The sequence below is a fragment of the Cyprinodon variegatus genome, unplaced genomic scaffold (genome assembly GCF_000732505.1).
Source record: "Cyprinodon variegatus isolate N-32 unplaced genomic scaffold, C_variegatus-1.0 Scaffold539, whole genome shotgun sequence".
Classification (NCBI taxonomy): Eukaryota; Metazoa; Chordata; class Actinopteri; order Cyprinodontiformes; family Cyprinodontidae; genus Cyprinodon; species Cyprinodon variegatus.
This window is the reverse complement of record NW_015150992.1, coordinates 71,590-93,218: the sequence shown is the minus strand read 5'-3', so window position 1 is coordinate 93,218 and position 21,629 is coordinate 71,590. Positions and strand designations below refer to the sequence as shown.

General features: G+C 35.7%; 3 protein-coding genes across 5 annotated transcripts in view; 2 read left to right on the top strand and 1 right to left on the bottom strand.

Annotated features, from left to right (window-relative positions):
* Nucleotides 1-3,184: 3,184 nt before the first annotated feature.
* slc25a15 (solute carrier family 25 (mitochondrial carrier; ornithine transporter) member 15) lies at nucleotides 3,185-10,584 on the top strand. 3 transcript variants are annotated; one of them, XM_015391395.1, is made up of 7 exons: nucleotides 3,185-3,399; nucleotides 3,512-3,629; nucleotides 6,265-6,523; nucleotides 7,400-7,540; nucleotides 7,631-7,806; nucleotides 7,879-8,037; nucleotides 10,323-10,584. In XM_015391395.1, exons 2-7 carry the CDS (start codon nucleotides 3,575-3,577, stop codon nucleotides 10,445-10,447), a joined length of 915 nt encoding a protein of 304 aa, XP_015246881.1. In that variant the 5' UTR covers nucleotides 3,185-3,399; nucleotides 3,512-3,574; the 3' UTR covers nucleotides 10,448-10,584. The 3 variants fall into 3 exon arrangements, with proteins under 3 accessions (XP_015246881.1, XP_015246880.1, XP_015246882.1); XM_015391394.1 differs by having other exon boundaries at nucleotides 3,185-3,458; nucleotides 3,567-3,629; XM_015391396.1 differs by having other exon boundaries at nucleotides 3,322-3,399; nucleotides 3,567-3,629.
* Nucleotides 10,585-11,462: 878 nt separating this feature from the next.
* stoml3 (stomatin like 3) lies at nucleotides 11,463-18,961 on the top strand. The gene is made up of 7 exons (XM_015391397.1): nucleotides 11,463-11,682; nucleotides 13,891-13,994; nucleotides 15,398-15,470; nucleotides 15,572-15,654; nucleotides 15,773-15,976; nucleotides 17,846-17,980; nucleotides 18,089-18,961. Exons 1-7 carry the CDS (start codon nucleotides 11,607-11,609, stop codon nucleotides 18,281-18,283), a joined length of 870 nt encoding a protein of 289 aa, XP_015246883.1. The 5' UTR covers nucleotides 11,463-11,606; the 3' UTR covers nucleotides 18,284-18,961.
* Nucleotides 18,962-19,977: 1,016 nt separating this feature from the next.
* Nucleotides 19,978-21,629, bottom strand: part of LOC107095341 (microtubule-associated tumor suppressor candidate 2-like) — a 24,792-nt gene continuing 23,140 nt past the window's right edge. The window contains exon 15 of the mRNA XM_015391384.1: nucleotides 19,978-21,143. Within this exon, the coding sequence (XP_015246870.1) occupies nucleotides 20,936-21,143 (208 nt within the window). The 3' untranslated portion in view covers nucleotides 19,978-20,935. The remainder of the gene's footprint in view (nucleotides 21,144-21,629) is intronic.

The window sequence follows — 21,629 nt, the reverse complement described above, 5'->3', positions numbered from 1 at the left end:
TTTAATCTCAGAATTCTGACTTTAATCTCAAAATTCGGAATTTAATCTCAAAATTCTGACTTTAATCTCAGAATTCTGACTTTAATCTCAAAATTCGGAATTTAATCTCAAAATTCTGACTTTAATCTCAGAATTCTGACTTTTTTCTCAGAATTCTGACTTTAATCTCAAAATTCAGACTTTAATCTCAAAATTCAGACTTTAATCTCAGAATTCGGACTTTAATCTCAAAATTCGGACTTTAACCTCAGAATTCTGACTTTAATGTTAGAATTCTGAGATTAAAAGACATGTTTTGTCACAAATTTAGTTTTTTATTTTTAGGGTGGTGGGCAAAAAAAGAACAACTTATGCAGAGCAAAAAGAAAAAAAAAGTTATGCAGAACAAAATCAGATTCACATTAATCAATAGAAACAAGCATAATAAGGACCAATATATAACTTTTGCACAAAACAGAGGTTCAGAAATTTTGGGGAAAAAAACAAATGAGAATTCCTTTTTGGCATCCTGATAAATAAAAATCTCAGAATTCTGAGATTAAAGTCAGAAATCTTAGAAAAAAGTCAGAATTCTGACTTATCCCATACTAAACTGAAATGACGTTTAAAAATCAGGTAACTTTTTTTCTTTTTTCAGTGGCCCTAATCCTCTTCTGTAAATGCTCGATAAGTCTTTAAAATGTATTTTTTTTTTATCTAGTCAACCTAATCCTCTTGTTTTTTGTCAGCTTTTTAAATACATTACACGTGCAAATTGACTCTAATCGTTGATATTGTTTGATCTATCCATAGAGATAGATAAGGGGTTAAAACTCTTATTCTGTTTAATCACTATACAAATGAATGCAGAAGCTAAACATAGATTTAAAGTAAGGGCAAAGGTTACCTTCCAGCTTAACATGCATACGTATTACAATGATCAATGGAATAGAGTAGTTTAAATAAAAGCATATGCATGTGCTAATACCATCAAGTAGGGAAGAAAGCTTGTCATTGAGAACATAACTGTAAAACAAAGCATGATAATGTGTCTGAATTCTTAAGTCAAAGTGCAGACCTAAATTAGAACTGTTGATAGACTTAATAGATACTATTTAAAAATTATTTTATCCAGTCTTGTAAATTTAGACTAATTATAAAAACAATGGAAACTGGTAAAACAATACAACTGTTCTTGGATTTTAAATAGGGCTGTCCTGAATCGATGTTCATATCTGAAATTGATCCAATATTAGCCAAAAAATGAATATCAGATTGTGCCTCTAAAATATCTGATAAGCTCATAGAAACATTATGCTTAGATTTGCTATTGATTGAAGTTTATGTAACTAAGTTGAATAAGAAATGGGTCAGTTGTCATATGTTATATGGTAACCTTTGTTCTCTGTTTGAGAAATATCATATGATCAAGCCTTTTCTATCATTTCACGCTATAAAATAGGCAATAAATGATGTATGACACAGGATGTTATATCAGGTCAATGTTGGTATTAGTTAACACTAAAAGCTGCAATATGGGTATTGTATCACACATGAGAAGATTTTATTGGGACACGCCTAATTTTAAAAATGGTCAAATCAACCAAATGTTCTGGGGAATATTTAAATGGTCATGACAAAGAAAATGTTATGAACACATGTTTTAAATGGATAATAATTGAAGCGAAGCGATGATACACACAATTAGTCATTGAAAAGGCCCCTTTTGTAACACATGGACAACATAAAATTAATTAAATGTTTTCTTTTTCCTACTTTCTTTCTCTCATTTGTCTTTGTTTTTTATTTATTCCGGATAGAATAAAACCAAAATTATATTTTAATTATAACTGTCAAGTTACGCTTTTAATTGTTTTTTTTGCTTAGGAAAAAAACAATTAAAAGAATCTTTTAGATTAAAATGATGAAAAAGAAGCCATATAAAAAATCTGACTGTATTACGCAACTTTGCTTTTGCAGTGTTTGCTTTTTATGCATTTCCTTATGAATCATTCTTAAACAGTTTTCCACTCTGATTCTGAACCAATATTAAAAAAAAAAATCATAAAGACTCATAAAGGTTGTCAGTTACAGTGGATCCAGGAACTACTTACAGTCTATTTATTTTATATTTGGAATAAGGCTGTAACATAAAATTGCAACACACTGAATACGTTCGAAATGCACAGTTCTCTGCATAGTTAAAAACATAAATAAACATAAATCTCTCTCTCCCTCTCTCTTTGAACCAGAATTCAGTCCAATGTGGGTTACAGTACATGGCCTATTAACTGGACAACAGTGACCAGTCTTGCCCCCACCTGTATCAATTAGCCTGGATCCCCTCATAACTCTTGCATGTTCAGAGATGTTCTGTTCTTGGACCACATTGATCATGTCCACTTCAAAGTGGGAACATCACATAACAGATACAGTCACTCCCCTAGAATGACAATTTTACATACTCATATCATATTAAAGGGTTGACATTGGTAAATATAACAATACTTTGGAGCAGATAAATATGATGAAGATACTAACACTGCACCAACTCTGCATGACTTATATATACTGAAAAAAATTATGCAACAGCTTTTGGCATTTATTTAATCATATTAAGTTACTGTAACACAATTGTTTTATGTCCTACCCTGCTAACATGAAACAATTGTGTTAAAGTAACTAAATATGATTAAGTAATTAAGACTGTATGATCTGGTTGAACTGTAAAGTCCGTTGAGATGACTTGTGTAGTGAATTGGCGCTATATAAATAAACTGAATTGAATTGCATTTAATGCTGAAAACTGCTGCATTGTTTTTTTCAGTGTAAGAACTGTAGCAAAATATACTACATGCACAGTTTAGATTATAACAGTGATAATAAATCCTTATTTTGCATTAATCTTCCTTGAGATTGACACACTGGTGTGTTAGTTTCAAATACTTTGGGATGGGATCAAATAGATAGATAGATAGATAGATAGATAGATAGATAGATAGATAGATAGATAGATAGATAGATAGATAGATAGATAGATAGATAGTATCCTTGGCGTGGAGTCTGCTGACATCTAGTGGACATTCACAGCACAAAGTATCACAGCTATGGCACACAGCGCACCATAGTGACAGATAGTGACTTTAATTTAATTGACTGACTTTAAATGTGACTTTAATTGATCACCATTAATTGACTGATACACAGACTACATCTTTATTTTAAACTTTTTTTTGCCATGTTGCCAACAGAGAGCGTCTAATGTATTGAAATCCGTCTTTACGCGCTTACGTAAGGTGCGCTCCAAGTCTTGAGATGACGGAAGTTTAGGACAGACGGTTAGTGTGAGTTTGCTCTGGAGTTTTGCTTTAAATCGCTGTTTTTTTGTTTGCCATAGCTACTGGACACATCGTATCGAAGGTGAGCCAAAAGAAAGACACCAGATACTGTAGCCTAAATCCATATTTAGTGGACTACGGGTGAGTTTGATATAAACTTCATTTGTCATTGTCAACTTTTTTTCGCTTTCCAGTTTCAGGGGCTTTTAGGATTTGCAGTCTTTTTTGAAGTGTTGTGTTTTTACACAGACACCATCATGGCCCCACATCCTGTAATACAAGCTGTCATTGACTTCTCAGCGGGAGCAGCAGGCAAGTTCAATAGTTTTTTTAAACAGTCATTCTTTTAAATAAGCTGAGGATTGCATTGCATGAAGACTCATATTCATAAAACATTTTATGAATATGTTCACAATAGGTTCATGTCACCTCATTCAATGTATTTTATTGAAATGTTCACAAGCCAGGAAAAAGTGGTGCCAAATTGTGAGTTGAAGGGAAAAAGATGCATATGATTTCACAAATCCTTTACCTAATCAACTTGAAAGCATGGTTAGATTATTCAAAATAAATATATATAAAATAATTAATAGAATCACTGTGCAATATTTAATCTAAAAATAGAATATTTCTTGTTACTACTTTTGCAATACTTCAAAAAATACCTTTGGAGCAATGAATACTTCGTAAATCACACTGATCATCACAGCTTATGTGGTGAAACATTGTGGTTCTAGTTGTCATAGCTCAATAGGGGAATGGAGATCTGTCAACAATTAGTTAGCAAATAGTTTGCCTTAGAATGTTTTCTGTCACACATTCACTTTATTTACCAGATATACTGTACTAGAATTAAACATATAAAGCCAGTTCACCATGTGCTAAACTTAGCATGCCCTTTCAAACATGAAAAATAAAATATAATGGGCTCCCTGATCATCATGGATATTATCTGATGTCTGAGCTGCTGTTGTCTGATAGGAATTAAAGATGTCTTAAAGCTAAGACAATCCGACTTCTAAGGACTTCCCCAAGATCCATCACAGTTCATGAACTCTCATATAAATGATCATAGTCTCCAATATTATCATCTGTATGCACATATCTATCACTTCTCTGTAATTCTTTTTATGATATTTTCTTGATTTTACTCATCTGTTTGTTGTTATCTTTTAATGAGAGAATTTACACTTCATTTATGTTATAATATTAGTATGGCTAGTAGTCCTTGTTTTGCTTTGCCCTAATGTTTGGAGAAGCTCCCTATTCTCTAATGTTGTTGACTGATTTGATGATGCTAGAATCTACATTCGGTATCTCTAACAGAACTCTCTCGGTTGGAGAGTCCTTCTGCCTGGGCAGACTGCATGTTCAAGGAGATAAAAGCAGACATACAAAAGGAATTTAAATTAACCATTTATGTTAGAGAAGGTAAATTAGCAGCACAGGAGTCTCTGCCTTGGGAAAAAAAGTTAAGCAGAAGTGCTCTGAGCCAGTTTCTATATCAGAAGGAAGGACAGAGGCTTCATTCACCTTAGTTCACAAAATAAATGATTTTGCCTATTTTAAATTTTTGCTTGTTTAACGATAATCTAAAGAAGGTCAGTTGTTTTGAAATACACAAAACGGTCAGGGAAACTGACTATGACCTGGATGACTGAGAATCTTCACCAGCAAAATGGTCAGGGTTTTGAGCAGAAAGGAGATCTGCATTGCATTATAGATCCAAAACACATGACAGGATTACGGTTTCCTAAATTGTTTGGTGAATTGATATCCTTTTTGTCTTGCAATAATTTTTTGAACCTAATCTCATCTTTTGAAATAAATTCAAGATGGACTTAGATTAAAAGCTCATAAACATTCATGGTTCTCTTTTACTGTATGCAGAAATCTGATTCATAATTAAGAAATATTTCCAGTTGTACCTGACATTTCTATGTTTTAAGATTCTGATCATTTGTCTATTAAAATGTAAATGTAAAATATTAATAAATCACCATCTTTATCTGTGCTAACAGACCAGATTATAGAAATATGGTTGAGGGCTGCATATGGCATTCAAGCACTTTTTTTTAAAACAACCTCATAAAGAATTCCTACAACAAGAAATTGTTGCAAGCTCCCTTTTATTTCTTTGCCTAATCTACCCTCAGACCCCATCCTTACAGGGACTGAACTTTTACTCAGCGTCAAATTTTGGGATCCTTTTAGTAATCTGCTATTCAAAAAGCCGTTTGAGCTTGATGGGAGGATAGAAAGAAGATAGAAAGAAGAAACAAAATGGAGAGCAATATTGACAGAATACCTGTTCAAGGCTCAAAACTTCAGGAGCCTAATCTAAGTCAGAGCTACATGTGAACGTTTTTTAATCAGACCACATTTATGTGACAGTCTTAAGTTAAATTGGAGACCTAGATCCTATTTATAAACTGGGGCAAGGCTATGCTCTCAAATGTGCTCTGCACTCGAGATAACCTTCTAGAGAAAGGAATACTGTTATCACTAATTAGACCAAAAAGTAGTTCTCCTGTTCAACAAGTACCACTACCCTGCATGTTTTAGATGTCTATCTGTTGCAGCAAAAATGATTCAAATAATTGCATGTCCTGCTTAGCAGCCTTTAAGTGATGCAAAGGCCAATTAATCATTTATTAATATAAGTCAGGTGTGCAGCAGTGAGAAGAAGTCTAAAACATGCTACTTGGCACTTGAGGCGGTACCAGGAAACTAAGGGAAGTGAATAAAAATGCATGCCACACAATTCAGCGTTTCATTTGCTGGAACAACTGGTGTGGTGACCTATCAAATAAAATACATTGAATGGGGAATTTAAACATTTCCTATGCACTGAATGAATGTGTACCCTAATGATGAATTAGAAGGTGTGTCTTCTGCTTTGGTGAAGCTTAAAACTTTGATCAATTATTATGCTGTCCTACTTTAGGTGGTACAGCCTGCGTGCTAAGTGGTCAGCCATTTGACACAGCCAAGGTGAAGATGCAGACGTTTCCCAGCATGTACCGTGGCTTCATCCACTGCTTCATTTCAACTTTCAAACAGGTGGGACTCCGTGGTCTCTACAAAGGCACCACACCGGCCCTCCTTGCCAACATCAGTGAAAATGCGGTGCTCTTCTTAAGTTACGGCCTGTGCCAGGACGCTGTCCGCCTTTTGTTAAGGATGGATAAAGGAACCGAACTAAGGTTTGATTCTGATGTGGATTTCTTATTGCCATTATAATTTTCACTCTGGATCAAAAACCTTTGGCCATCTGACAGGCTATATCAATTATAGTTGTTTGTAGTTAGTGGATGGCTTTGATAAAGTCTTGGTTAGAGGTTCTTACTGGTAGGTTAAAATGTTCTATTTGTAGAGAGAAATGAGGGAGAGCAAGCAGTTGCAGTAAAATGGTATAGCTTTTCTGGAGTAGATGCATAAGAAATAGGGCTGACTGTGATATCTTCAAAGTTAGACTCGTTTTTCTCAACGTTTTTTCAGCAACTTCAGTCAAAAGGGTTTAACAGAAATTTGCATAAGATTTTTTAATATTTTGTTATGCAAATTTCGCACTGGATAATTACCTCTGTAACAATACCCAGTTTTTTCCTACTTGCTAAGCATGTAGAAGTCTAAAATGTTTTTGATCATAGGTACTCTGAAACTGTGAGTCATGGAATCTACAGCAAAGATCCATAAAAATCACATAGTCTTATTTTAAGTATTTACTTTGCATTTTATTACATGAAATTAAATACATTAGCAAAAACAAACAAACTTTATTTTTTTTACAGAAACCTTCTTTTGTAAGTACAGTTATTAGACTTTTCTTATGAGGGAGCTATTTAAAAGAACTATATTTTACAAAAGGCTGACACGTGATTTATAGATCATTCAGGCGGCAATAATACAAGAGAGAGCAAGGCTTGAAAGCGAATCAGAATAGGTCTAGGTGGAGTGGTGAAAAGTTACTGTTTTATCCTTTTGAGCTTTCAGATGGTTTCATTTGGGTGGTGATGTCTAAAGATTGTCACAAAATTTAGTTTTCTAATGTGTCATTTAACTTAATTTAATGTGTTCAGTGACATCCAGAAAGCATCTGCTGGGTCCTTAGCCTCCATCTTCTCCTCCATGGCCTTGTGCCCAACAGAGTTGGTGAAATGTCGCCTGCAGGCCATGCACGAAATGGAAGCGACTGGCAAGGTAGCGAAAGGACACCGGAGGTCAGCTTCACCAGAAATATTGCAATTAACCAAGCATTTTGAGTTTCATCTGACTTCACCTTTGTTTTTGTGTTTGTGGTGGGACATCAGCACTGTCTGGTCTGTGGTTAGGACTGTACTGAGAACTGACGGTCCTTTGGGTTTCTACCAGGGACTGACCTCAACCATTGTTAGGGAGATACCAGGTTACTTCTGCTTCTTTGGGGCCTATGAGTTGTGTCGGACAACTTTTGCACAACATAAGGGCACAGACAAAGACAGTATAGGTATGTTATTCTAATTTTCATTTTCATGTGTGTTTTAAAAGATATGTTAAAAACGTATATCTTTGTATGCAGGCATTCTTCCACTCATGTTTAGTGGTGGATTTGGAGGAGCTTGTCTTTGGCTGGTGGTCTATCCAATAGATTGTGTGAAGTCTAGGATCCAGGTTTACTCATTAGCTGGAAGGCAAGAGGGGTTCATGAAGACCTTCTTGGGTATTATACGTACTGAGGGTAAGTGTTGAACATGTGTTGTTCATTAAAAGCCTGCAAGCTGTATCTGTATTGCCATTTATAGTGGGGCAAAAAAAAAAGGTCAACTACTTATTGTGCAACTTCTACTTAGAAAGATGAGAGAGGTATGTAATTTACATCAATTTCATACATTTTATTTTTATAGTGCCTATTCAGAACACAAGTCATATGAAGGCCCTTTACAGAGACAATTCACTGTAAGAGAAACGGGACTACACTTGAACATCTATATACAAAGGGGTTGATGAGAGCAGCCCAGCTGATATTTCTCCAGGGTGATTTCAAAACCTAACAAGAACAGATCAGATGAAGCTAATACAATGACAAAAAGCAAAGAAAGCATAAATTCAGAGATTGAACTACAAAATACTGCAGAATGGGAGAAGCAAATTGATGAAAAGTGGTCCCTATGTCCTCCAGCAGTCTAAGTCTATAGTAGCATATGTAACTATAGCTCATGATAAATTAAGCCACTCTTACTACTGTAGAAGCTTCATCAAAAAGAATTATTTTAAGCCTATCCTTAATTGTACACAGGGTTTCTGCCTCACGGACTAAAGCTGGATCTGCCTCCTATTCTACTTTTAAAAATCCTTGAAACCACTAGTAAAGCTGCAGATTGAGAGTAAAGGGCTCTGTTAGGAACATAACCAACAATAATGGGTAAACTTGAACTATGAGAAACAAATGGGAGAAACAAATCCAGGTAATCCTATTGTATGATTTTTCCAAATAATTTATTTAAAAATTATGGTGGAAAAATACATATTTGGTCAATGAAAAAGTTCAGCTCAATACTTAAAGTTTGTACATAACGTTTGTTGGCAATGACAGAGGTCAAACGTTACCAGATTTACTCTCACTGTAGCTGGTATTTTGGCCCATTCCTCCATGCAGAACCTAGCCAAATTCCTTCTCCAATGTTCTCCCTGATGAAAGCAGGTTTTGGCTAAAAGCCCATTAGATTGTCCCGTTCATTCTTCCCTGAAGACAAATAAGTCCTCCTGTCTCCTTTGCAGAAAAATAGTGCCAAAGTTTTATGTTTCAACCCTCATGCTTTTTCTTCCTCCAGACATGACGAGTTGAGTTTGTGCAAAAAAAGAAGTTATATTTTGGTTTCATCTGACCATATGATATTCTCCCAATTTTCTTTATCATCCATATGCTCTCTGGAAAACTTCAGATGGTCTGGACACTCCTGTGACTGCAGGATTTAAGTCTCTCTCAGCATAGTGTGTAATGATGGTAGCCTTTTTTGCTTTGGTCAGAGCCCTCTGTAGGTCATTCATCAGCTCTCTCTGTGTAGTTCTAGGATTTTTGCCTACCATTCTTATTATTATTTGACCCCATCAGATGAGATCTTGCATGAAGATATTCGGTGGTCCTCTATGTCTTTCATTGTCTTATAATTGCTCCCCCAGTTGGTTTATTCATACCAGCCTGCTTGCTTATTGTTGAATCACTCTCCTTGTTAATTTATAGATTAAATCCTTTGAAAATGCTCAAATGTGATTTCCTGGATTTTTCTCATTCTATCTAAGCTGAAGTGTACCTTATATGACAATTAGAGTGCTCTCCTCTTTCCTAAGAATTTGCACAATCAGTGACTGACTAAATACTTTTTCCCTCACTTTTTTTTAACGTCCAAGTTATACTTAGCTTTTTACCCACATTTAATCTTTTTAATCCTTTAGCAGTAATCTCCTATCTCCATGACAACAGGAAAAGTCTTGTGTGTTTATTAGCACTTTGTGGGAATTAGCTCAAGGGTTAGTTTCCTGAACTGTTAAGTAGGCTGTAACTCCTTTGATGATAAGATAAACCGGATTTCCAAGATGTTAACTATGAACATGTCTTGCATAATGTTTTCTATTTTCATATGCTTATTAGACCTAATGTAGGACAAACTGCCATTTTATTAACAATGCTAAAGGTAAAGCTGCACATACAAAATTACTCCTTTCAAAGGATTTCCATCTCTGGTCAGGAAATAAAATCTAGATGATCCAGCTATTGTCTTGAAATGTGTATTTTTAATAAAAAAGATATAAACAGTATTAATACTTTCTCTGAATTAGCCAGGCTTATTTGAAAGATTAAAAAATGTGTCCTGTTCTCTGTCAATGGGGGATTGTTTGCATAAACCCATTCTTTAAGGTTGTGGGACACATCATGAATGCATTAATTTGCAAATTGCCCAAGATGGAGGCTTCATCGTCTTTAGGGAACAACCTGTGTAGCTGTTGACTGTGTCTTCCCCCCAGGGTTCACCGCTCTGTACTCTGGTTTGACTCCCACCATGATACGCACCTTCCCTGCCAACGGAGCCCTCTTCCTAGCTTACGAGTTGAGCCGCAAGTATATGATGGATAGGGTGGGTGCTGATTAATCCCCCTAATTAACATGTCTGACCTGATGTAACTCTGCCTACAATGTTTTGTTTAAATGATAAATAAAGTGGTTGATACTTCTAAAACAATATTAAAATAAGAATTTTGTTATAACAAATTTCAGACAAAATGTCTTCGTCATATGAAATAAAGTTTTAATCTTAACATTCAAGTATCTGCTTGATGTTTTTGCTACCATGTGTTGTTTTATGAGGTGGATAGTTATAACCAGTGCATTAACATTTAGAATGTTGCTAAACTGAGGTTTTAAAGTCAATAAGCAGTCAACAGTTTTTTTAGTGTTTTTTAAAAAAATTATTTAGTCTAAAGGTTAATTTGCATAACTTGGAATGCAAAAGCTTATCTCGATACCCTGAAATAGATTCATTCCCTTGCAGACTAAAAGAAAATCAGGAGACATGGTGCACAGTCACAGAAAATGATGTACTTTGCATAGTGTTTTGTTGAAGACATTTTTAAAGATATATCTTTGTGCAACCTTGTCATTGTGTATGTGGGAAAACTTATGTACCACCTTTCTGCCCATTTTTTTTTTTTTTTTAGTAAGAGCAACCTGGTCCTGCTACTCAAATAGATATAGATTATTTGGTCTAGCTTTTCTAAAACATTTCTCTGTTCAGACTGAGGTACCTCAAACTAATCATTAGCAAAATAATGAACAGGTTTTATTGAATTTCCCATTTCAGGCCTCTTACTTTTTCTATAAATGATGTAAATGTGGTTTGTTATGCAACTTATGCTGTAAAAAGGAAGCATTTCTTTATCGTAGTCGATGAAAAACCCATTACTGCAAAGTAATGAACTGCTATAAGTGCTTTCTTTCAAAATGAGATGAGCTGACGGTCCCGCCGCCTCTTCACACCAAGTCTCATGTTTCTGGACTTGTTAATTATTCATCACCTGGAGTCAACAAGTGATAAGACTCCCCCTAAGATACTAGTAGGACTATTGGTTTTAGAAACTGGAGATTTCAACTACAGTAGTATGCAAAAGCTGGATGCTCTGTGGTTCAGGTTACCACACCAATAGATTTACAGGAAGCAGTAAGAGCGAAGTGGATAGACCACACCCTACTGAGAGAAGGGAGGGAAGTAAACAAGTGTGCTGCTGCTTCTCCATTATCCGGATGCTTCACCAATGATCTCGACAACATCCAGCACAGTGGAAATGGTTACTCAAGGCAAACTTCAGATAAGTGAAGAAAATATTGAAGGTAATTATGTTCTCATTATTGTTATAGAGGCACGAACAAGGAGGACAAGGAATTAATGTTTTAAGGTGTAAACCACCATATTCTCAGTCAGAATTATGACATTTCTTAACTTACTGCTACTTTATTTGTTGTCATGATTGTATTTCAAATGATGTTGTTTGTTACATTGGGTTTTTGGCTTTTTTAAAATAGTTTATTTGCAGTAATACATTTTATTATAAATGTAGGTCTTGGTAGCCTGTAAATTCAATTCAATTCAGTTTATTCATATAGCGCCAATTCACAACACATGTAATCTCAAGGCACTTTACAGTTCACGAGGTCATACAGTCAAATTGATTCAAAGTTTTTTATCTAAGGAAAACCAGTTGATTGCATCGACTTGAATGCAATCCCTCCCTAAATGATGTGTTTCACCATTTATTCAAATTGGATGCCATATTTCCCATTTGCTGTATCCTTCTATCGAGCCGTTGAAGAGAAAACATCTAAATCAAGAACTCAAATTTAGATTCGGTATTGAAGATTTACTTAGAATAAGCAGGGATCCCCAAATATTACTATAATTTTGAAAGGAGAAATGTAAAGTTTAATCATTTATTACAGATTTATTGAAAAAAGAGTCAGGATTATACTAAGTGCTACATTACACAGTTAATTTGTTTTAAAAAGCATATTTTTAGACATCTTTATCATTCTCTATAAAAGGCTTCCTGCCTCCCTCCATGAATCAGGCTTTAATTATTCCCCTGCCAAAGCCGGGTAAATCCCCTAATACTGTAAATGTAAAACCCTGAGGCCTACAGTACTAGTTTTCTAAACTCAAATCTCAAAATCAGCTGCAAAGAATACTGCCAAACATAAGGATCATCGGTCCACGTGAATGGGTTTATTGTCTTTTGGGTGGTAAAGATACCACAATATCAGAATTTGGTCTAAATAGAGTGCACTTCTCTCATCTGATGCAGGAAAAAGCTTCCAATAGGGTAAAATGAATATTTTTAACATATTGGAAATGTTGTGTTGTGGAAAAAACTTGTAAATGTATGATAACCCAAGAGAATAAAAAAAATATAAGATATTATTAAAGCCATTTAGAATAAAGGATTTTCACCAAGGATGTCCACTCATTCCCTTGCCACTAGCTCTCAGGCCATAGACAGCAGCCATTCATCTGCATCCACCCATCCCTGGGATCACAATGGGCCCCACCAAGCACACAATGTCCGTTTGATGACAGATGATGTAAAATTATTTTTCTGACTGATATAAAGAAGTCGATTCCGGCCAATTCAGTTTCTAAAAAACAATACAAAATCTTCTTTTTTGTTATTAATTATAAATAAAAAGACTAAACCAATCAGCGATGTTACACAATTTAGAAAAAATGAAAATCATTTTCTGAACATTTTGTCACAATTTAGTCCAATGTGTGGAAATCAGCAGATGTAACTTTCAAACTATGGTATTGATAAGATTAAAAAGGATTGGTGACCTTTACTCATCAAATTTTAATTCATTTTTGTGTTTTGAAGAGCTACTATCCAAGATCTGGCTTGATAAAAGCACTCTNCTACTATCCAAGATCTGGCTTGATAAAAGCACTCTATATATATATATATATATATATATATATATATATATATATATATATATATATATATATATATGTATATATATATATATCCATTTACATGAAATGTACATGAAATTCAGATTTCCAGTCGAGTTTTTAATGGATCATTGTGTATTTAAGTCAAATACCAAGAAAGACATTATAGATTTTATTGGCACTTTTGTGTAATAAATGATTGGTTACTGTCAAACGTTGAGGACTTTACTTGTCGACACCATCAAGGAGGAAAATTATTGAATCATTCCAATCCCGCTTTGACAATTTTATTGAAAGGCATGAAATCAATTTATAATATATAAGAGAGTTTGCAAAGCAACTCCTAGCTCAGGCAAAGGTCCAATGATATCTCTCTTGGAATAATGATACTACTGTTTACAAATGATATTTTTGACTTTGGCGCAGCCCTCAGCATGGATGTTTTTGTTGTTTAAATAGATCTAACACTCTTTAATTAACTATCGTCAAACTTAGTGCACTAGCTTGCAAAATAGATATTTAGGGCTCATATTAATAGAACAGATCTTAAGCAAATTCAAAGCCAAGCTTTGATTTTAACTTCTATCTCCCCACAGATAAAAATGCAGGAAGGTTGGGATGCTTTGGTTCATTGCTAGTCATCATATCGCTACTGTTTATAGCGCTAACCTTTCCAGTCACATTGTTTATGTGTGTCAAGGTAAGAACATTTTCGTCCTATTCATTGATCAGGATTTATGTGAATGGCAAACACAACGTAGTGCATAATTATGAAGTAAAAGGAAGATAGTGTCATATTTCCTTCAGCTTTTAAGATAAGGTGAGATAAGACAAGATAGATTTTATTGATCTCACAGTGGAGAGCTTAAATTTTAGCATGCATTTGTATTTAGGCCCATTAACTATGATAAAAGTAGTGAAGTCATTTTCCTTCAGATAATCATATCCTAATTCTATCTTGATTTGTAAATACATCTGGAATTGTAAGTTAAAATATTTTTGAAATACTTTTACACTAGATTTGGTCAAACATATCATCCTGAACACATCTTGAAAAAATGGGATGGCAGGAACACGCATCAGTGGTTGATGGATTTAACTGAATTTAATCCAAGAGGAACACCTGCTGGAAGCTGCAAAACACCAGAAACTAGGGAGGTGTAAACCCACTCAAATGTAGGACCCAAGATTTCCGCCAGAAACAACAGAAAAGGTTTTAAAGTTTCCTATAATCCAAAAGGGAGGTGGTAAGCAACCTCCAGCAACAAGTTCAGGAACCCCTTGCCAACTCTGAGGAACTAGGAGCTGAGCTTAGGTTCCTTCTTAACAGGGTGGAGGTGACATCAGAACAGGTCCAATGCACTGATATCAGTACCCCCTTCTATGTGGTTATATATATATCAGGAAACCACAGGTACATAACCACCAAACTACTGGTTGGATAGGGTTAGCCCTAAGACTGGAAAGCAGGAGATGTTGGGCATGGGAAGGAATTAGGAAGCCATAGGACAGAGGAGCGGATGTTATCAGGCAGGGAAGGAACGCTGGACTTCTATAAGTAAGGCTTTCGGTAATCTGGCAACAGTAAGTGGTTTTATAGCTGGTTAAATAGGCAGAAGAACAGGTGGTAAGCATGAGCTCTGATGAGAAAGAGTGGAGCTGAACAGGTGTAAAGAATGAGTGAAATGATGATTGGAGTAGAACTGAATGCAAACAAACTAGTTGCTTTGTAAGAATGATGACAGGAGGAGGTTTCATATTCATGTGTATTGCACAGGGAAAGTAGAAACCTAAATCCATGTAAGACTCCGGTAACACTTCAAAACTTCATAGATGCTCTCTATCCAATCTGACAGGGATTGAGCTATTTAAAAAAATTCTAAATGATCAGTTTTTAGAAGTGGGAAGCTGTGAGAAACATTCTTTTTTAAGAGTTGCAGCTTCAAAGAGGAAGAAAAAAAATATATATATACAATGCTGCAGTACTGTATCACAATAAAGCCAAATGAAATATACAATGTATGAGTGGTATGAATGGTTTTTGGAGGACACAATATTTAGAAATTGTTTTCATTTTGCTCTCTGTATTGGTTTGCTGTCCAGATAGTGAAGGAGTATGAACGAGCAGTCATCTTTAGACTGGGACGGATCTCGGATCGGAAGCCTAAAGGACCTGGTTTGTCATTTTACATTTTTTACAGAAACACTGGATCCTCCTGGGAATAGATTTCCCCATTAAAGTTAAGCTTGAAATGTATGTAATTTTTCTCTTTCTAGGCCTCTTCTTTGTTTTGCCTTGCACTGATAATTTTGTGAAAGTTGATCTAAGGACAGTATCTTTTGATATCCCTCCGCAAGAGGTAAGTCTTCTTTTTGTACATAAAGGATGTGTTTCTAAGATTTTTTTTTTTCTTTTCGGGCACTTAAAAAAAGAGTCTTTATTACTGAACAATATTCTATCTATATATCCTTTCATAGATCCTAACCAAAGACTCTGTCACTGTGTCAGTGGATGGAGTTGTGTACTTTCGCATTCACTGTCCCATCTCAGCTGTGGCAAATGTGTCCAACGCACACTCATCCACACGTCTGCTTGCACAAACCACTCTGAGGAATGTCCTTGGCACCAAAAACCTTGCAGAACTTCTGTCTGACAGAGAAGGAATTTCAATGAGCATGCAGGTTAGATAAAAACTCTAATAAAAGGCACTACAGGAGCTGTATGTCTTTATAGAAACACAATGCTTACAGTATAAGTAATAACTGATTAACCTTTTTCACATTTTTCAGAACCACACTTTGATATATCTAAACTTGTTTTGACAAAATAACACAAAGCAATAAAGAAATATGAGAAGAAGGGAAAAATATATGGAGTTCCTTCTTCTGTTTTTGTTGCTTTTGGCAAGCTGTAGAGGAGAATATTTTATGCATATGCAACTAGGAATGTCTCAATCTGATATCGGTCTGAAATTAGGCAATAAACTATCAGATTAGTATGCCGAATATTAGTAAGCCGTGAAAATACAATACCTTCGGTTGGTTTATGAGAAATGGGTCAGTTGTTCTCGTACCTATTGCTGTTCAATTCAATTCAATTCAGTTTATTTATATAGCGCCAAATTCACAACACATGTCATCTCAAGGCACTTTACAGTTCACCAGATCATACAGTCAAATTGATACAAAGTTTTCTATCTAAGGAAAACCAGTTGATTGCATTGACTCATTGACTCAAATACAATCACTCACACTAAGCATGCTTGTAGCGACAGTGGAGAGGAAAAACTCCCTTTTAACAGGAAGAAACCTCCAGCAGAACCAGGCTCAGTGTGAACGGCCATCTGCCGAGGCCGATTGGGGTTCAAGGAGACAGAAGCAGAGACACAAAAAGCAGCTGTAAAAGGCAGCCTCGTTCCAGGAAACACACAGCCAGGCAGACGAGCTCCCATGCCAGAGGACGAAGAGAGCACATCCACCCAGTCACGATGAGAGAAACAGGACCACACTGGAAAACAAGCCTATCTCCAGCATCTATAAACAAGGGTGTTGATGGAAGCAGCACAGCTGATGTTTCTCTCCAGGATGGCGTCACAGCCAAACAGGAACAGAGGAGGCAAAGCTACTCTGAGGAAAAGCAGAGAGAGCATAACGTTAAAGATTGAACTAACAGATTCTGCAGAATTGGAGAATAGAGAGAGAATGAAGCAGAATGATGAAATGGGGGTCCATGTCCCCCAAAAGTCTAAACCTATAACAGCATAACTGTAGAGATAGCTTAGGATCACCTGAGCCACCCTAACTATAAGCTTTATCAAAAAGGAAAGTTTTGAGCTTAGCCTTAAAAGCAGACAGGGTGTCTGCCTCACGGACTAAAACTGGTAGTTGGTTCCACAAGAGTGGAGCCTGATAACTAAAAGATCTGCCTCCCATTAGAAATTCTAGGAACCACTAGTAAACCTGCAGTTTGAGAGCGAAGTGCTCTGTTAGGAACATAAGGAACAACCAGATCTTTGATATAAGATGGAGCTTGGCCAATTAAGGCTTTATATGTGAGAAGGAGGATTTTTTGTTGACTATCATTATCTGTTTGATAATATTATTTGATCAAACCTGTTTACATCCCACACTTAAAAAAATAAGTATTAATGGTATATAGGATCCATGCCAATATCGTATCGGTTCAATATCGGTATCAGTCAGGTCTCAAAGGTGCAATATCTATTTTATTGGAAGATAAACATCCCAATATGCATCACAGCAATATGCAATTTGGACTGGACATTTTTAATGGTGACTTGTAGGTAAATCAAAAGTTAGGGGTAAAAGGAGCTCCATAAATGGGCACTTTTTTGCAGTATTGTCCTCTCACTTCAGAGTAAAATTTGTTGTATAAAATGAAGAGAAGAGGTAACACAGTACATGTATAAGGCGATGTAGTTAGGCAGGAAAGGCCATAAATGGAAATATACTGTATATTTCACTTTTTTTTCCCAGTTTGCTATAGTGCTTCTGCAAACAGTCTAGAATAACGTTTGTTGGAAAATTTAGGAAGCCCTGGCTGATGCCACTGATCAGTGGGGTATCAAGGTGGAGCGTGTGGAGATCAAGGATGTGAAGCTGCCTCAACAGCTGCAGAGAGCCATGGCTGCAGAGGCTGAGGCCAGTCGGGAGGCCAGGGCTAAGGTGAGGGCAGCAGTCAAAGGCTTACTTTGCAATTTTACAAGCTAAAAAAAACACGAAGTAAACATATGGAGAAGCAGATTGTAATGGGTGCTATTGTCTTTGTTTCAGATCATTGCTGCAGAGGGTGAAATGAATGCTTCCAGGGCTCTGAAAGAAGCTTCTCTGGTTATAGCTGAAGCCCCGTCTGCTCTCCAGCTACGATACCTGCAGACACTCAGTAGCATTGCTTCAGAGAAGAACTCCACCATCATCTTCCCCCTGCCCATAGACATGATGCAAGGTTTCATGCAGCGAAAGTCATAATTTCTCTAGCTATCCTCAGTACAATTATTAACTTTCTAAAGTTAACCTGTATCAAATAAAAATGATCTACATATATGCATAAGACAAATACAAAACAGACAGCATTTTACTTACTCTGCTTATTGTGATTTAATCATTAAATACAAAGTGCAACATACATAGCCATAACCTCTTATTATTAACCATAGCTAAGTTACTGTTTTGATTTAAAGGAGGGTGAATGAAGTATAACTGAAAAAAATAAATACATTTACAGAAAACATATAAAGACATGCTTTTATGTAGGCTTATCTGGAAAATACTTAATACAATATTTTTTAACAAAAAAACCCACAGAAGGAAAGACATCCACATGATGAAACAGCCTCTCTCTGATATTGCATGTAAACTGTAAACAAAAGCTTTTGTCTTTTATGTTTGTTCAGTATATGAGTACAAGGTAGTGTCCACAGGACACAGAGGCAATCAGTGCAATCGGAGAACCTGATGTAGAGAAAGGCAGCTTCCACGCTCGGTGTAGAGCTGATTCTCTTCCCGCTGAACATAATTATCTAACATTAGACACATCAGCCAAATAATTGTTTGAACAGGTTTTAAACATAATATGCTCTATGAAATGTATACATAAATATTGTGAATTAAATAATACTCTACACCTTTTGGAATATTTCTATGCACATCTAAGAAAAATGTTAAGCAAGATGGCCCTCTGATGGCTGGTTGCTGTATGTAAACACTAATAAATTAAATACAAATACAATCAAAACTATGGCAGTTTTTTTCCCTTTCAGGACTCACAATTCTTCATAAATCCTGAGCTTAAGTCAAACCATAAAAAAATGAAGTAACTTGGCGACAGATTTTCCTTTCTGTTTTCTTAAGGGTCACGTAAAACGTTGCAAAACATGAGCACAAGCTGGAGATGTGGTGGATATTTCATTCATTTGTACTTTTGTTTGTGATGTATGTAAAAAAAAAAAAAAAGTTTACACTTTATAATAACCATCGTTTGTAGATGGTAAATATACCATTTATTAATGATTAACAGTTTATTAATGTTTTATTCATTTATAAACTGCATCTAAATCATTTTAAAAAGTAAATAGATCATTTATTAAGGCATTATGCCCGCTAATGTTAGGGTAAGTCCAACATGACAGGGCAAGTTCAATTAAAAATAAAGGCTAATTTCAGGCCTAAAGTCAACTAATGCTAGATTTGGGGCTAAACGAAGATGGAAGAACAATATGATCTCTTTACCATTCATAAATGGTTTCGATGCTAACATTGATAAACTACCCGTTAACCATTAATGGTCTCTTTACCATTTATTAATGATTGTGATGATGGTTTGGTCAAGTGTAACCAAAAAAAATCAGAACAATGTAAAGAGCCCAGAAAAAAAAACTGTTACTGTAAATATCGCCACACAACTCTACTTTTAGATCAATTCATATTCTATTGTTTGAATTTCCTAATAAAACTACAAATTGAGAAACTGGAGCAAGAGTTGAAAATGTATGCTTACAGAACTTTCTTCACCCACTCTGGTTGAGCCAGAACTGTTTTGCAAAAAAAAAAGAAAAAAAAAAAAGAAAATTAAAATAAATAAATACATTTCTAAACTAAAAAAGTTTCCCTCTAAATGTGCAAAAAGGCAGAGAAAAACTTTAAAAGAACTGCAGCCAAATTTGTTTTCTTCTCAAAAAAGCTGAACACCTGCCGGTTTCATTTTTCAGCAGTTTCTATATAAATAAAATCCACATGTAAAAAAAGTTTAAAACATTAATAAACATTTATATAACCATTTCTTCGAACTTTGAAAGAAATGCGTATTTAGTTCTGTCTAAAGCCTGAGTGGGCTGCATTAAACTCCAAACCTTTATCCGATGAAGTGTGTAACAGTTTAATGATTTCATCTTTGGTGGTTTTGAACCATTTTTTCTTCCATTCAGCTGAAGGTGATGGTTTGTGTTTCCCAGCTATATCATGTGCTGCTTTTCTTTTCGACTCATCAATTTTCACACATTAAATCATCTCTAACTGGAAGATAACTCATGCTGTAAAGCTAGTCATACATCTACAGTCTACACGTGTAATAACTGATAATATACTTACATGGCGTTGGCAGTTAAGTGGTTTCATTTGTTTAAAGGTTAGATGGCTTGTTATGATCCATACGCATGGGGCATGAGATGCTTCAACGTACAAATGTTGATCTGTAGTATGAGAGGTGTAGGTAGATTTTTCTCATAATACTGCTGAGCCCCAGGTGGAGCTTGCTGGTGGGAGGAAATGGATGACAAAAGGCGCTTTTTGATTTTGTCATTGAGCTTCGAGGGCTTACACTGTCTTGTTTATCCATCAACCTGAGAGCTGGAAAGGAAAGGTAAAAATGTAGATGAAGGTATAACTATGTTAATGAGGCACTGCTCTGAACTTTCATCAGCTGGAAAAAAAAGATGATAAGGATTTGCTCATCAGTACAATTCATGAGGTCAATGAAAAAAAAACATTCAGTGGACTGTTAATAATTCATGGGGAAGAATGACATTTTCCCAACAAACAACATATAACCAATTGTATAGCATTCCTTTAAAACAGAGGAACTTTTTTCAGAGTTAAATAAAATAATGTGTTTGGTACAAACAGTCACTGATGGTAGGAGTGTGGACGGGCCGGTGAGCCTGGTCCAGAGGCTGGCCGGTGGATGGGGGAGGAGCTGGGGGTCATGTGTGGACTCAGCTCGCCTGTCTGCAGACGCCACAGCAGTTCCTCGTTGGTGCGACTCAAACGCTTCTTCTCTTTGCTTTCCATCTCCACATGCACCTGCAGGTTGGCATTCTCTTCAGAGAGTTGTCTGATGAAGAAAATACGCAATTAATGTTGCAAAAAAGAAAACCCAAGCTGATATACTGTAATATTTTGTCAAAATATAATCTCAAATGTGTTTTACTGGGATTATATGTGACAGATATTTTTAAAGTGGCACTGAAATGATTCCAGGTTATCAAGTTATCACAAAAAGAAATGTAACTAAAAATCTCACAATCATCTGTATTCCACCCCCTTAATATGATACCCTCAAATAAAATTCAGTTCAACCAGGCTCTGAGTTGTTCAGGTAAAGGAATAGAAGAACAAAAAGAAGTGTCATGTTAAAAGAAAGCCATAAGAGGTCTCATTTGCAGTTTGTCACAAGACCAGAAGGCCACCCTACTGTGACACATGAAGGCGGCTATGAGTCATGCTGGAGTGCTGCTTTGTGTCAGAATGGATGAGAAACGAGACAACAAAATTATTTCATATATCAGCGAACTTAAACAACTCTCTAAACATTGAGCCA